This window comes from Colletotrichum tamarilloi, assembly GCF_030869305.1.
Source record: "Colletotrichum tamarilloi strain Tom-12 chromosome Unknown Scaffold_281.1, whole genome shotgun sequence".
Lineage (NCBI taxonomy): Eukaryota > Fungi > Ascomycota > Sordariomycetes > Glomerellales > Glomerellaceae > Colletotrichum > Colletotrichum tamarilloi.
The window spans coordinates 1-15,640 of record NW_026849664.1 but is presented as its reverse complement, the minus strand read 5'-3'; the positions used below and the strand labels follow the sequence as shown (position 1 = coordinate 15,640).

Below are 15,640 nucleotides of genomic sequence, written 5' to 3'. Positions count from 1 at the left end.
ACGGGATTTATCACAATATTTATTTATACGTACGAGAAATTCGCGCTATTGATGCCTGAAATATACGGTGGCCGTAGGTCTATTGGAAGGAAAGGTTTTGGCGGAGTGCCTCTTGCAGTCTGCCGTAGTACTGGCAAACCGACCAGCCATCTCCACTTTCCCAAGGCGGCCCTCACAGCGAGTTTCCATGTGCCGAATCGCGCCACAACCTAGTGACAGTATCCACCCGCTCCCGGATCCGCCGTAGTGGCCTTACAACATGTAAGGTGAGTGCCTGGGCACTTGGCCTTGCCGTCAGCATTGAAGCAGCTTCGGACAGATGAACACTGGAAATTCGTTAGAATGATCCATAAGGCGAAAGCCTGAGCACTGACATCCCATTCCACACAACCAGCTGGAGGTGCTTTGCAGTATTGTGCCAACGCGGTTGAGGCACTCAACGTAACAATCAAAGCCTGGAATCTCATAATGTTCGATTCAACCGGCGGCGTGGGTACTAGACTTGAAGTGCTCGACTGGAATGAATTGTTGGGGGTGGGAGAACGCTGTGGTTCTGGGCGAGTGCCACCGGATAACGTAGAGATTCAGTCAAATATAAGGAGGATCTCCTACATAGTAGCTTACTGAGTTGACTAGCTCCAGCTAGCGCCTCACGCGCTGCCCTATGGTTGCTCTTATGAGAAAGTGTGGAAGCCGAGGCTTGTTGAATTGAACTCTCTCAAAGTATCGACAGCGATGTGAAAGTGCGGGAGCCCGATTCGCACCGCTGTATCATTGAAACGACGACTAAACTCGCCGGTGGGATGGTCGGCATAGGTACCAGTGTTACTGTCCTTCCGAGATTTGAAATGTGGTGTCCGACGGCGTAAGTTGTTGCGGTGCGGAGAAAGGCGGGTATGAAAACTGAAGTTATGAAACGTTCCCACTTAGCAGCCGAAGGGAGAGTTTATGAAGAAGCGAATGACTACGTTCCTAGCTGTGTTGGGATAAAATGCCCTTTGCCCCTTGGCTTGACGGTGATGTCGGCGCTTCCTTCAGCATGAAATCGACAGTTGGAAGGTCAATAACATGAGGGCACCTAATCCGCAAATTCGAACATACCTCTCACGTTGACTTACACGATTCGCTTTTGCAAGTAAGTCGGCAGTCTTCCTGAGCTCCCAGTTGGAAGACAGAGTTCATCTTTTCTGGCCAGGTCCAGAGTCCATTGCAGTAACCTTACGGATACATATGGACATAACTTCGCTGCGCCTATCGCAGAAGCGAGGGATGAAAATCGCAGTATGCCTAGTGTGAAGCACTTTCCTAATGCGGGAACCTGACCCGTCCTGTCGGACCATTTACGGGCATTGTGAGATGCTTCAAGACAAATCTCATTCGTAGCAAGATACGCTGTAGAAGTAGGGTTTGCGATCGAGTATCTGTACGATAGATGATTAGAATGAAATGAGGAGTCCATGTCATCGTAACGTCTCAAAGCTTTCCCTCCCTCCGGCTTCTTGCCCACACATCCCGTCGGCCGAGAACTAGCATGGTGACTCCCACTTCCCCCTCACTTACACTTTTTATCATCCACCATCACCTCAACAGATTACTTTTAGAACAGAGCGACGGTCCACTGTTCAATCACAGCCCTGTCACCGTATCACAATCCTTCTCAAGCTTGCTGTATCAACAGAGCTGATCCTCGATGTTCTTCTCCCTCGACGTACACCGTACTAGCCGCTGGATGATCACTTCACCCTGAGCATAGTCGGCATCGCCGTGAGCCAAGCATGTAAACAATGCATCCCAGGACAGGGCAAGATGTAAGGTTGCGACTACTTGATACAATGTCTGAATAAGATGGGTCATTGCGGATTAATAGCTGGAATCCATCAGGTATTGATTGTCCTGACCATGCTGTCCTGCTCTCATCATGTCGCGGCCACGACTCAATCCTCGGTTTCGCAAGTGCACCCTAGATGCTATAAACAGTGAAGTATCTATGCCGAAACTCATTATAGTTTCCGTATATGGGACTCGGCGTTGTGGTTAATGGTCAAGATCAAAACATTAAATATTGCTCTAAACTCCAATGGTGGAAGACTGAGTAACCGCGGAAACACATATAGTATCCATGGCTCAGGCAAAGGATGTGTAACTGTGTTCGCGAAGTTTGGAATGGAATCGCAATCTCCACATCCAATCTGTCCCGTCATATGGCTATTTCCGGGAGGTGGGAAAGAGAGGAAGCCTGTTGTACCAAGGCAGAAATGGTGGATATTCCGAAAGGACATCTCCAGTCATTATTGTATAAAAACTAGAGGAAACCTCACAACGGAGCACCATCATCTGGTCAACTTCTTTCTTGTTCGACTTCAACGCTTCCAAAATACGCTTCCTTCGAATATCCAAAGCCATGAAGCTCCTCAAGGTCTTCTTATCTTTGGGAGTATGCCAAACTGTTATCTCTCAAACCTGCGTCGGCGAAGGGCCACCTGCTGCAGTACAAGGTTCTTGGGTTCTTTCACATCAGAATGATGGACTCACCATGGTTGAGGGGTTTGACGTGACTGTGGCATTTAGCGCAGCCTCGGCTAATACCACAGCCGGCAAACTCAGACTGGCAAATAAGGCTGCTGGAAAAAGATGGGTGCGACTTATTGCCGAGGGCGTCAGTTATGATTTTGCAATAGACGCTGGACAGCAATGCACAATAAGTCTACGAATGATCAACCTGCAGGGCGCCAATATTTTCAAACCCCTCTGACGTGAGTTATCACTTCGTAGTTGCAGATCAAGCTAACCTTTCGAAGCAGAGATATGCCAGTAGACAGTGCCCACCGTGGCTCTGAGAAGCTCCATGCCTGATCTTCAGTACGGCTGCTGCATAAGTAAAGTGGCCAATTTTTTATTTGGGAGAAAATGAAATCGAAATCACAATTACCTGTCGCACTCATACACAAGTCACTTCCCCTTCCTCCCAATAAAAGGCGTCTATTTTGGGTATTTGGTGTAGTGGTTTGGCGCGATAATACCGATAAAGAGGTCGATATCCGATCCGAGCATCTGTCAAGCCACCAGATGTACCATTTGCTTCGCGAGTTGGTTGCCCCTTAAGTCCGGCACATGGGAACATTGCATAGGTTTGAGTGGTGATCGTGAAGCTGTTTCCTGGGCTCTCTCCCCCTCTCTGGCGTTCACGCGATTGCCACAAACTCGACCGGTATCATACATCAACCAAAGCGAGAACGGGATTTCTAAAATTAGAGCAAAAGTAGCGACACAACACACTCCGAAAGGTTAATTAGATAACCGAGTGCTCGTCGTAAGGCTCATAGCGACGCAGGCACTATAGTAACTTCATGGCCCTAGGAGCAACTATCGTTAACGCACCATTAAGAGCATGCCACTCAACTTAGTAGACACCTTCAGAGAAGCACTTAAGTTAATCGATAATACAAATGATTAACCCCTTAATCCGTAAGCCGTAAAGGGTACGCTTATTACTACCCTCTCTCTAGTAGCTAAAATACAGAATCTACAAGAGCTAAGACACCTCTACTAAGCTATCGAGAGCTTACGTACGGTAACTAGAATAGTTCACAAGCACACTATTCATAAACCAAGAATTATTAGGATTACTAGGTAGCAAAACACGGTTAACTAAACGTAAGGAAAACATTAACATAACGCGCGTAGTTAACGCGGCCGCTAAGGAGGTTTAGAAAGCTAGCGAGCTAGCGGTTAAGGTTACAAAGGATATTAAAGCACTGGAGCCGATGAATCAGGGCAACACCGTGCAGTTATATGCCAGCGTAACCGCCCAAGGAGGACTAGCAGGGAGTACGTATAACCCCTATAACTAGAAAGCGTCCTAGACCTAGACCCTGCGTGAAATCTATATGAATATTGAAGACCCCATCACTATTGTTACTATAAAATCCATGAACCCCCGTAGCCTTAAGGCGCACGTAGAACGCGCCATCGAACAAAGCAGTAACGAACGATCCGCAAGCTCAAGACGGTATTGCCAATCAACTTAAAAGCGGTGACCTGAGCATCAAGACAGCAATGACGAAAGACGAGGCCCTACGCTAGTTTACCGAGGACTAGGAAAACCACATCGGCAAATGCGCCGCGGTGAGGATTCCAACCTACGGAGTGCTGGCGCACGGCATCAGAACTAGCTTCATGAACATGGATCGATTCATAGAAACCAGTGACGACTGGCACTATTCCGTCTGTCGTTCCCCGACAACATCGGAATAGGCGGGTTTCTGTGGCGCCACGGGCTCTTCGGCGCGCCGCTCATTGGCATAGCGTATGTGGTATAAGTTTATGAATACTGCAAGGCGTTTTGGGAAACTTAATAGCCAGAACCCGGTTCATTCGCCAAGTCTAGTTCGAGGCTAACGAGAGAAAGGGAGGGGGTGAGTGAAAGAGCTGGGAATGTTTCCAAGCTCCTCCTCAGGGGACTATACGAACGAAGTACTGCAGAATCCCGAACGCATTGCTATTATCAGACACTCAGACGGTCCACCGGTTTACGAATGGAAAGCCATCAAAGTTCTCTCAATTCTAGCATGTTCTTAATATGGCCCAGTAGCCGTATTTCCACTAAATACACCTTCGCTGCGAGGCCTGCGGATATACCCAGTCAACAGAGAAGAGGGTTGAATAGCATTGCCTTGCTGTGCAGGCCCTGTATGATCATCGATACGATTGTCTCCATGCTCTACTCAGCTTATTGTCCAACCCAGCCGCACGACCCGTGCAGGGAGCAATTTCTGACAAAATCTCTAGCTCGGTTGTGGTCCGGGGTACCATCCTCAACGATAACGCACTTCAAACGGTTAGCTTTGCTGTTCTGATGTGAAAGAGTAAGTATTCACCTTAAGATCACCATTTCGAGTGACGAGAGATCCGCGTCCAGCACAGCCCTTCCTTACACCGTCATCGTCAGGTACGACTCCTCCATTTCGGAGGGTTGTGCAGTCGCAGTCTACCGACTCGCCTGGTGCAGGAAGCTGGGCTATGACAGTAGTGGCCGCGAGTCTGATAGTGTTAGGATCTTTTAAGCGGAAGGCACATCTTGCTTTACTTACAAGACCGTTGCAAGAGAGGCGAAATAGACCATGTTTACGATCGGAAATAGTCGTCTTATACGAAGTGGGATTTCTAAGTAGTTTGTTCAGCGGCGTAGATTCGGAGGTCTATTATATGCGACCTGCTTGGATTAAGTACTCGGGTTTGATATCATGTCTTCTTTTGAAGCCAGCAGTAGCACGGGGTTCCACCCACTAGGGTTTTGATTACGAAAGCCAGAAAATCCTACAACTGATTCTCCTAAACTGCAAAATGCGTTTTTCTATGAGGCGGCTCATAGCGTCGGCCGTGAGTTCGCGTCTCGAATCCCTGGGTAGTCGCTTTTTCCTCGTTCGCTCCATTACGCTAGCCGGTGTAGGTTTCGGCTACTCTGAGCTTTCCCTCGAATCCCGATCCCCGACCTGGAGTTGAAGCTGCGGGTTCAACAGGAGGTGCCTGTAAATCCGTGTTACTACCACGACGATCATGACAGGACTGGGGGTATAGGCGGGCCCAGTGTCAACATTATGCTCAGGCAAAGCACTCTATACAGATCATAATACAACTACCAACGGGAAACGAACTCGGATTCCTGAACTAGTAGACAAGAGCTGATCCACTTTGTGGATCCTCATGATTGGTGCACTTATATATTACTCATGAAGGGTTGTCTATCGGACCATGCAGGTGTGGGGTTTACGTTTTGTTATAGACTAGCGATCATGCTTTTTTAATGCGCGCTTCATCTAAACTCTCACGCTGATTGTGAAGCCAGCTCAGCTACTATTCATCCGGCTGATCTTGAGCAGTGTAAGAGTCTGCTTGTACGGCCTCATATACACAGAGTTGTATTTCGACGCGTGATGTAGCCGCCTCTTCCGGTAACTTTCCTATTGGGGCCAGGACCAGTGTAAAAGAAGGATGTTTTGTAAATCCCAGGTAAGATACTGGATGATATCAATGTACAACAGACCAAGTCTTATATTATCTTGGGGAAAACCGCCCTGAGTTTTATGTTCAGCCTGCTACATGGCACCAACGGACGTCATCATCTCTCGCTGCGACTCTAACATACTACCAATGGGCGTGAGTATCATTTTCATTTTCGAAAGAAATTCCGGGAGATTCCTCGCAATTATTCCATGTCGAAAACCTAAATACGCATGTCGCCTGCCGTCGTGGATCCGAGTCATATTAGACGGCGCATAATAAGCCTGAATTGAGTGGTGGTGTATGATCGATGATTGCAGCGTGCTTGAAGCTCCTTGATTACGGTAGTCCCACGCCGGCTTTAGTACGTAACATGCCCGGGCGCAAAACGGGCTGATCGCATGTAATTTCTCCAGCGGAGTTATTTGAGACCGCAGGCGACTTTTTCTCGAGATTAGCGCATTTTTAGATAACTATCCAACTCAAAGCAAATTCCCTTATGTTGCTGCCAAAACTCTCCGCGAGGCTACCTAGCGTGAGCAATCTTCTTGTGTCGATTAAGGTTTTGTCAAAGGTGTCATCATACGCATCGGCCTCGTAGGGATGGATTCGCCGGAGGCACGGAGCAGGCCGAAAAAGAACACGACCGTTGTCTGGAAATGAACACCGACGCGGCCCACATCTATACAGACGGCAGCGGCATCGACGGTCAGATCGGAGCGGCAGCAGTCTGCACAACCACACTGCAAACTAGGAAATCGAACATGGGAGACGACACAACATCCACAGTCTACGCGGGAGAGCTACAGGGCATTGTCCTTGCGCTCGAGATGGCGCAAACAGACAAGGAAAACGGAAACCACCGAAGCAAAGTCTCCATACACACCGACAACCAGGCCGCCATCAGATCGTCAGCCAACCCAAAGGGTAGGTCCGGCGCGTACCTTCTCAAGGCCATTGCAGAAAAGACACAAGCCCTCCGAGAACAGGGACTCGAAGTCGAGCTCCGATGGGTACCTGCCCACATCGGTATCCAGGGCAACGAAGCAGCAGATATCGCCGCCAAGGAGGCGACGGGATGGAGGCCAGACGGACAGACAGGTTCCAGGGCAGACAAGCCGAGAGTCTTGTTCAAACTCAGGTCGACAGTCAAGACATGGTCGCATAAACAGTCCCACCACGCGTGGCAAACCAAATGGGAAACTGAGACGCGAGGGAGAACATCGTTCCGTCTCACGCCGAAGCCGACAAAGAAGGTCCTCGAACTCCACGAAGGCCTCAGTAAACGCCAGAGCGCAGTCCTGGTCCAGATGCGCACGGAAAAGATCGGGCCCCAGGACTTCCTCTTCAACCGAAGAGTACCGGGCATCACCAACGCCAACTGCCCATGCCGGGAAGGACGGCAAACGGTATCGCACATCCTGCTGCGATGCCGTAGGTTTCGACAACTCCGGCGCCAGGAATTCGGAACCCTCCCAGGACGACACAATCTCCGGGTCATACTGAACAAGCGCAAAGCAGCCGCCAAGGCAATCCGATTCATAGAACAGACCGAGATCCTTGGGCAACACGGGATCGAGTCGCAAAGCAGATCAAGCTGAACATTGGGGGGAGACTGTAGGTACGCTGAACCCTTGTACGAGGAAAGACCTCAATAGAGCCTAGACATACGTGTACATTAGTAGAGAACCGCGAACTACACGAGGTGGCAGCCAAGGGTAGTTGAGGTTGGAGAGCAAAGTGGTAGATTTGGAGACAGCTGGTCGGTGTTTTGCACTGGCGAAATGGGGCGCTGCGGATTAACGTCCGGAGCGCGTCGGCTGTTGGCCAAACCCCGCCGTCCGGGCATAGCTGCTGACTAAAGCGGCCAAAACCGAGTAGGAATCAATCAAATCAAATCAAATCAAATCAAACGTGCATGTGAATCTGACGAGACCAAGACCAGTCCGATTAGCCCGACTATTTCTGGGCATCGTGCGTGTGCGAGACTTGCGAGATGCAGGCCATAAAACCTTCGACTGCTTCCATCTAACACAATACGTAAGCCGTCCTTTCATTTTCATGGCATATCTACACGAACGCTCCGCCGGCCATGTCGTTCGCTCAAAGAAGTGCCTGCGATCGCTGCCGAATCCTCAAGATCCGGTGCTCCAGCGAATCTGGAGCTGGCCGTCACATATGGATCATCCCGATTCCAGCCTTGGTTCCAGTATCATCGGACTTCTTTTACGTCTTCGTGCTTTTGCATCTCTGGCAGCGTGTCCAAGAGGCGCCTCCCAAGTCTGGTAGAGTGTTTCCCATCAAGAGGTCAGCAATGGAACAGACTCTTCAGTTAGTTCAAAACTATTCAATCACGCATGAACTAAAATGCTACTAACTGCCTATAATCACATCGCTTGTGAAAATGCATCTGGAACGTATTATAATTACCTACCATTTTAAAACGCTAATTGTTCAGAGATGAAGCTACGGGGCGGCATATTGAGCAAGACGACCCATGTATACGTGTATTGATCGTGCCACTGGCGACTGAGTTCATGAACTTTCGGGGCCATTGGCAATATCCCATATCAAGGCAATGGTGGGTATAGTACAATCTCCCTGAGATAACCGAACAAATGGACAAGTCAAAAGGCTCACACTTCTTCCTGTCTAAGGCGCTATAATTTATTTCACTTTCCGAAGGAATTTCCGAAGAAAGTTTAACACCACGCACCAAGTAGATGAAATCTCCCACCACTTATCAACTGGAAATAATGTAGAAAGGCGACAGGTGGGTTTCACTTAGACTGATTGTGGCAGTGAACAAGCTCTGAATATATAAGAACTCCCACCCTGGCCATCGTCAATTGGTGCCCATCACGCCCCGCACCACCCTAATACTCCTCAGACAGCTTGGACAATGAAGGTCTACCAACTTGCTGCTTTGCTGCCCTTTGCGAGAACTAATCCTAAAAGCCTTCTTCACCCACGAGAATCTAACGTGCGAGCTTCAGAGCACTTTCTTGAGCGGTGTATCCGCCGCGTATTGCAACAACAGCCCATCTTTGATTTGGCAATGCCTGAGATCTGATAACTCCAACTCTGGATACACCTCATCATGCTGTCCTGGGGGTAGCTACCAACAAGACGGTGCTGTTAGTACACCACGCTCAAGTGTAAATTTGGACAGGTTTTGACGCGGTTTAGTGCTGTACTTCCAATTGGCAAGCTTTCAAGTCTTGCTGCACTGCGCATTCTGGCTACTGGGCTGCCAACGGCTAAGAGCAATCGGTTCCAGTTGCTATTGGTCCTCTCACCTGTAAGGGTCTAGAGTAAAGGTCGGTGACATTTATCTAGCCTACGAGTATCATTGTGCCGGGCCGAGCCCGTCACTCGGGATACTCTTGGCTATGTCCGGCAGAAGGTCACGACATCAAGGGATAGAAAGGAAACAGACGCAGCTAGAAGAAAAATAAACCTTCCTTCCTCATCTGAGGATTCTTATCGAGAAAGGATGTACGGATTGCAACATTGCTCCTACCGCCCCTTACATTACCTGCTCAAAAACACAACAAGTTTGCTACACAGATCGGAATGGCCATCATTTACCAACGAATTCCCCAGATTCAGCATCAGGAGGCTGAAAAGTAGGATAGGAATAGCTTCACCCAGAGACTCAGTGTGACAGAATCTAGGATACTCTCGCTTAGGTGAAACTCACCGCATACAGTCATTACTCAGTTAACCACATAGTTGGGCCAGGACTTGTTGGATAAACGATGTTGATTTAATGCAATACCATTGAGGTCCATTGATCAAAAGGTGATTGTTGTTCTTTTGCGGGATTTTTTCCACCCCGATCCGAACGGGGTTCTGTCTTGTATTTGCCCATCATCGCCGGTTCTTACAATTATTCCACGCATTTATAGCTTCCCTTCATCCAGACACAGTCGTCAATCCAACAGTATCTTGATGAGTATGATGAATGAATGGCTATTGGAAGTTACCCCATATCTATATAATGAGCGTACGATCCTCTTGTAGAAAGAAACCCTTGCTAGCCTTACTCATACCTCCGGTTAAGCATAAATCAGGTCGTTCGAGATGGAACAATTACCGTAACGAATGTCCTGGGGCAGTCTGAAAACTACTAGAGTAATCTTCCATATGAAACTCTGCTTGGATGAGACTTATAGAAACTCACGCAGCCCGAATCGTCGCCTCAGTTGCGTAGCGGTGCGTGATAATACCATAGACTATCTGTGATGTAGAAAGTACAATGTCATGTCTATGTCGATTTCCCGGTGTGTGTTGAGGAGCCTAGCATAGCCAGCGCAAGTCAACCCCTTTCTTCCTCGCCTTAATACGTTGTTATTGATACCACATTCCACTGGATCTCTGCGCAATGATTGATAAAGCACGGATATGAAATTCTCCGTTGGGCTTAAATGAATAAGTCAAAGCACCCACTTATGGGCACCCCCCCCTTTTGGGCACCCCATTTACACCAATAGTACTACTTTTCACTATAGGTCTAATAAATCGGCTTCTCAATAATAAAATTTAATAATTTATATTCAAGTAGAAACTTATTTATATTTCTTATAAAAAAATACTATACTACGTAATACTACTTAAATAAGTAGTTTTATAAAGTTAAAGTTGAAGTTTTGAAAATGTTAGTGTTTATATGTAAATTACTAAGTAACACTAACAATCTAAAAACTTGAATAACTTTTATAATTATAATTTAAAAAAAGAAAAAAAGCTATATTAATATTATTTAAACTAATTTTCATTAAATATATACCTTATATTTTAGTTTTATCGTATTATTGTTACGACCCAACATGCATGACCAACCCAGAGGCCAGCCTGCCGGCCGCGGCGGCTGGGCACACCATATATGCAGGTGAAACAGGGACACGGCTACTCCTCGCGGAACGGAAGAACTATGGATAAGTCACGTGCTGATAAGATAAGGATCATTCCGGATCAGAATGATCCAACACGACTTGGGGGCCGAACGATCATTCTGGATCAGAATGATCGAGGACGACCCAAGGGACAAAGGATATGTTCAGGAACGAGACTTGTATATAGTATGGACTTGAGCCGGGCTCGAGGACAGACTTCCCATAGCTTCTTCAGCAATCAACTTAGTATCAGATCTTACGATCGCTTTCAGCTATCTTCACTGAGAACTTCTTCTGACAAGACTACGATTGATCACCGAAGCCTTACCTATCTTACGACTTACAGACATAGCTTCAGGGAAGCTATCCACGACTACGACACTGTTTACTTAGTACTCGCAGCCTCAACTTCTGCTAACATACTCACTACGACTAGCTGGCCGTAACAATTATCATATAATATATTTAGTTTTAAATTTCCCTATATAAAATTTAGTATGAGAAATTTTTAGCTTATTATTACTAAGTTATAAAAAATTATAAAAATATAAAAAAGTTACTTATATATAATTTCTATATATAATTTAAATATATTATAGTTTTAGCTTATAAGACATGATAGTTCTTGCGTAATTTATATTTTAAATATTGCTTCTTAATTATGTATTTCTTAAATCTTATATATTTGATATAATTACGTAATAACAAGCTAATATATATTATTATAAATATAATAATATAAAAATATAGTTAATTATGTATATAAATTAATTTTATTTATAGTTTTATATATGAAGTAGAGCTAGTTATATATATAGTATAAAGTAGTAGGTTTTGGTGTAGCCCCACCAAAACTAGGGTGCCCAAAAGGGGGGGGTGCCCATAAGTGGGTGCTTTGACTTACTCGATTGCCCGCTGAGTGGATATAGAGCCACTCTCGACGTCTCGCGCAACAATCCGGAGAAGAATCAAGGCGCCAGGTATGACCTTCAGTCAAACTGGTAAAGACGAGCAGCAGATCGAAGATCTTGCTCCCGGGGCAGTTCTGTGTGGGTTGCCAGCAGCTGTTCATGACCGGGAGCTTTAGATCAACGACAGTGTTGTCTGGTTCTTCACCTTAATAAATGTATGATACTATTTACGGACCGCAAGATATGCCAGCATCAGATCTGATAGATCTCGTGCATCAATCTTAAGAAGCGCGATAGTGTATGACACCTCTATAGTATGCATATCTATACGTATAACGTGATTAACAACTGAGTCGAATAGCATCCGCGATCGGAGAGCATCACCACTTCTAAGTCGGAGCACCCCCATTCGGCCACCCCAAAAATCCCTCCCAGCCACCCCATTAAAATCCTACCCTCAATTTACAAACTATCACAACAATTGCAATTATCGTCCAAACGCATTTATGTTTGGTACACATGTTCTTTATTATACTATGGTATCGTATACCGAAAATGAAGTCATTCGAACGCTCGAGGCAATTAGAGGTGGTACCTCAGTCAAGAGGGCCTCGATTGAGTTCGGTGTTCCAAGGACTACACTTCGGAATCGTCGACGAGGTCAACAGGCCAGGGCAATCGCTTTCGCAGACCAGCAGAGGCTTCCCCCTTGACAGGAAGATAGGCTGGCTGAATGGGTTCGTATTCAGCATGCTCTAGGAGTTGCACCAACCCACGAACAAGTCAGAGAATTCGCTGGGCGAGTTCTGCAAGCCCAGGGGGATGATCATCCTCTTGGGAAGAGATGGATAGATGCCTTTTTGAAGCGGAACCCATCTATTAAGGTCCAGAGAAGTCGTCCCATGGATTCAAGGCGTGTTAATGGAGCAACTACTGAGGTGATTAGGCCCTGGTTCCGATTACTCGACATACTAGAGATCAAGGACATCAAACAGGTCAATAGATACAACATGGATGAGACTGGTATTCTTGAGGGCAAGGGATTCAATGGGCTGGTCTTGGGCATGGCCGAGACCAACGCAGTGCGGAAAAAAGAGCCTGGATCGCGTTCCTGGATGTCTATTATCGAGTGTATCTCTGCTGGTGGTACAGCCATCAAACCACTGCTGATCTACAAGGGAAAGTCGGTCCAACAGCAGTGGTTCCCCCTTGAGCTTAAAGAGCTCGATGGTTGGGAGTTCACAGCAACAGATAATGGGTGGACTACAGACCAGACTGCCCTCACATGGTTAAGGGTGGTCTTCTTGCCACAGACTGAGCCCCCCCCCCCCCCCCTGACCAGGGGACCCAACCCACAGCTGGAGCCTCGACTGTTAATTCTGGATGGGCATGGGAGTCATACGACGACAGAATTCATGTGGGAGTGCTATATTAACAACGTCTACTTATTATTCTTGCCACCACACACCTCCCATGTCCTCCAGCCGTTGGATATGGCTGTCTTTGGTCCTATCAAATCCAACTACAGAAAGGAGCTCAGTAAGGAGGATATAGTAGACAATTCTACTATCGTTGGAAAGCGGTACTTCTTGGCTTGTTATACTATAGCTCGTTTGCTTGGTTTGAGGAGGGATAATATACGAAGTGGTTGGAGAGCAACTGGCCTATGGCCACTCAACATGGCCAGACCTCTTAGTAACCCATGGTATCGTCTGGCCCAGCTACACCATTAACCAACACCACCAATGCTGGGCAGACAACTGCCAATACTGCCAAAGTCGTTGACTGGACCTCTGCAGCGTCTGTTGTTGACTGGTCAACTCCTAGGAAAGCCAGCGATCTCTGTGGGCAGCTGAAGCTATCCACAGAGCTCAGTCCTGACCACAACACTCAACGCCTGCTTTTCCGCAAGGTCAAAAAAGCCTTCAGCGAGAAGTCCTACCTATTGGCCTCATCTCGACAGCAAGTTCGAGTTCTGGAAGCCAGAGTTAAGCGCATAGCTCCCAGGAAAAAGAAGAGTGTTCAAACAGACCCAAACACCAAGTTCGCCAACATCAGGGACATAAAGAGGGCTCAGGAAGACGCTGGCGAGCGTCTACTTAGTCCCAGTCGAATCGTGGAGGTCGAATTACCTAGCGAGGGCAGTGGGCGTATTGTAGTGGCAGTAGAAGGTGATTGATTAATTGACTGTAGTTGGTGGCGATGTTCCTGGACCTACTTTTGATGGGGTGGCCGAATGGGGGTGTTCCGACTTATAGCCTCTGGCAACATTGCAATACCCTCAGCCCCTTTCGACGCCCTGGTGGCTGGCTGTGCTAATCTAGCTAGTGTCTGATACATGGTGAATCTAAATTTTACTGTGACTATGCGAGTGTCTCGATGCGAGCTTGATGCAACACTCACAAGCCACTACCTAACTGACGACACGCACTTTCAGTCGTCCACAGCCGAAATGCCTTACTGTTCATGGCGCTATAGGGCTGCACATATGCGAGAGTAGCCTCGAAGGGGGTTTTCACCCATCACACGCAAACCTCTGACAAAGGCCACCACGATGAGACAGCATCGTTGTGGATGGAGACTGAACATGGGAGCTTTGAAGGCACAATCGTATATCGAAGACAGCGAGTGTCGTCTATTTATAACTACGAGAGCAATCGACAAGCTGCCAGAGCCTGACTGACTGTCTACCTAACACCCAGCGGGTGACGTCCGTCATCCCAGGCACTCACGCGCTGTCACGCGCTATCGCACGCCGTCATACACTATCATACGCCGCTGTCACGTCTCTGCACTGGCTCTATCACTGGAAAGGACAGGTTCCCAGGCGGCACCACGAGGAGGTTGCAGGGTCCGAATTTCGCCGCCCACATCGCTCGAGGAACAGCATCTCGGCGGTACCGTTGGAATGGTCATCAACGGAAATCAAATGAAATGTAGAGTCCGTTATTCGCCACCGTCGAGAATGTCCGCTCGACGGAACACATAGGAAACGCAGAAACCGTGGACTGGCATCGTTGGAATGATCATCGACGGAATAAAGTGCAGAAGCCGTTGCCCGGCATCGTTGGAAGTTTATCAACGGCACCGCCATACAGTTTTGTGCACATGTCGCTTCCTCTCTCACAAACATTCTCAATGTTCGAGAAGCCGAAACCTGCTGTGATGGGTCTCCACAAACCTCTGGTCATGGCTATAGCGACTGGTTTGCAAACGAAAATATGGGTCAGGATGGCGAACGACAGTGCGAGTGGCAGCGCGTAATTGAGAGCTACTCCAAAGCATCCATAACCGGCTTTCACAGCATTCATTCTCGCACATCTGATCGTGGTCGCATGTACACAGTAAGAACGACTATGGGCCCAGCCTGTGTGGGTCAAGTCCAAAAAGATGAAGTGTGTTGCCAAGAGGAAGCAACATATGATCAGTACTATATGGCAGCGTCAACACACGATCAACATCATCGCAGTGGTGGGGTGTGGCTGGGAGCCCAGCCCACCAAGAAAACTCCCGATTCCAAGTGGAAAGAGACCTCCCTACTGAAACTTTCATCGACATCCTCTCTGCTGCAAGTTTGCAACTTGGTACAAGGCAGGTTTGCTCAGCGTGCAATGGCATCAAGGCCCCACTGTGTGCCTTTGGGGAAAGAAGCATTTTTGCATCTTGGAGAATCGCTTGGTGAGCGTTGTGGCAGGGGTTGGCGAAAAACATCACATTTGCGGCTTCCAGAGGAGCAAACGGCCGGCGGTTGTCTTTTGGCGGGCGGGGTCTAGACCAAGTCCAGACTAGGCGACGAAAGTGTGGAGCGACCGGGGTGCTGGATCTGGACTG

The 15,640-nt window shown here is 47.7% G+C and overlaps 6 protein-coding genes across 6 annotated transcripts; 5 read left to right on the top strand and 1 right to left on the bottom strand.

Moving 5' to 3' along the window:
* Positions 1–4,729: 4,729 nt before the first annotated feature.
* Positions 4,730–5,122, bottom strand: CTAM01_16911 (uncharacterized protein; the record flags this gene model as incomplete). Its single annotated transcript, XM_060532903.1, has 3 exons — positions 4,730–4,828; positions 4,878–5,040; positions 5,091–5,122. 3 exons carry the CDS (start codon positions 5,120–5,122, stop codon positions 4,730–4,732), a joined length of 294 nt encoding a protein of 97 aa, XP_060372524.1.
* Positions 5,123–6,659: 1,537 nt separating this feature from the next.
* Positions 6,660–7,601, top strand: CTAM01_16910 (zinc knuckle; the record flags this gene model as incomplete). Its single annotated transcript, XM_060532902.1, has 1 exon — positions 6,660–7,601. One exon carries the CDS (start codon positions 6,660–6,662, stop codon positions 7,599–7,601), a length of 942 nt encoding a protein of 313 aa, XP_060372523.1.
* Positions 7,602–8,978: 1,377 nt separating this feature from the next.
* On the top strand, positions 8,979–9,264 carry CTAM01_16909 (uncharacterized protein; the record flags this gene model as incomplete). The annotated part of the gene is made up of 2 exons (XM_060532901.1): positions 8,979–9,137; positions 9,190–9,264. Coding segments are annotated over 2 exons (234 nt in total), but the record flags the coding sequence as incomplete, so codon positions are not given.
* Positions 9,265–12,216: 2,952 nt separating this feature from the next.
* Positions 12,217–12,522, top strand: CTAM01_16908 (transposase; the record flags this gene model as incomplete). The annotated part of the gene is made up of 1 exon (XM_060532900.1): positions 12,217–12,522. A coding segment is annotated over one exon (306 nt), but the record flags the coding sequence as incomplete, so codon positions are not given.
* Positions 12,523–12,819: 297 nt separating this feature from the next.
* On the top strand, positions 12,820–13,988 carry CTAM01_16907 (transposase; the record flags this gene model as incomplete). Its single annotated transcript, XM_060532899.1, has 2 exons — positions 12,820–13,097; positions 13,637–13,988. 2 exons carry the CDS (start codon positions 12,820–12,822, stop codon positions 13,986–13,988), a joined length of 630 nt encoding a protein of 209 aa, XP_060372520.1.
* An 843-nt stretch (positions 13,989–14,831) lies between these two features.
* Positions 14,832–15,582, top strand: CTAM01_16906 (uncharacterized protein; the record flags this gene model as incomplete). The annotated part of the gene is made up of 3 exons (XM_060532898.1): positions 14,832–14,907; positions 15,248–15,348; positions 15,415–15,582. 3 exons carry the CDS (start codon positions 14,832–14,834, stop codon positions 15,580–15,582), a joined length of 345 nt encoding a protein of 114 aa, XP_060372519.1.
* Between the last annotated feature and the right edge of the window lie 58 nt (positions 15,583–15,640).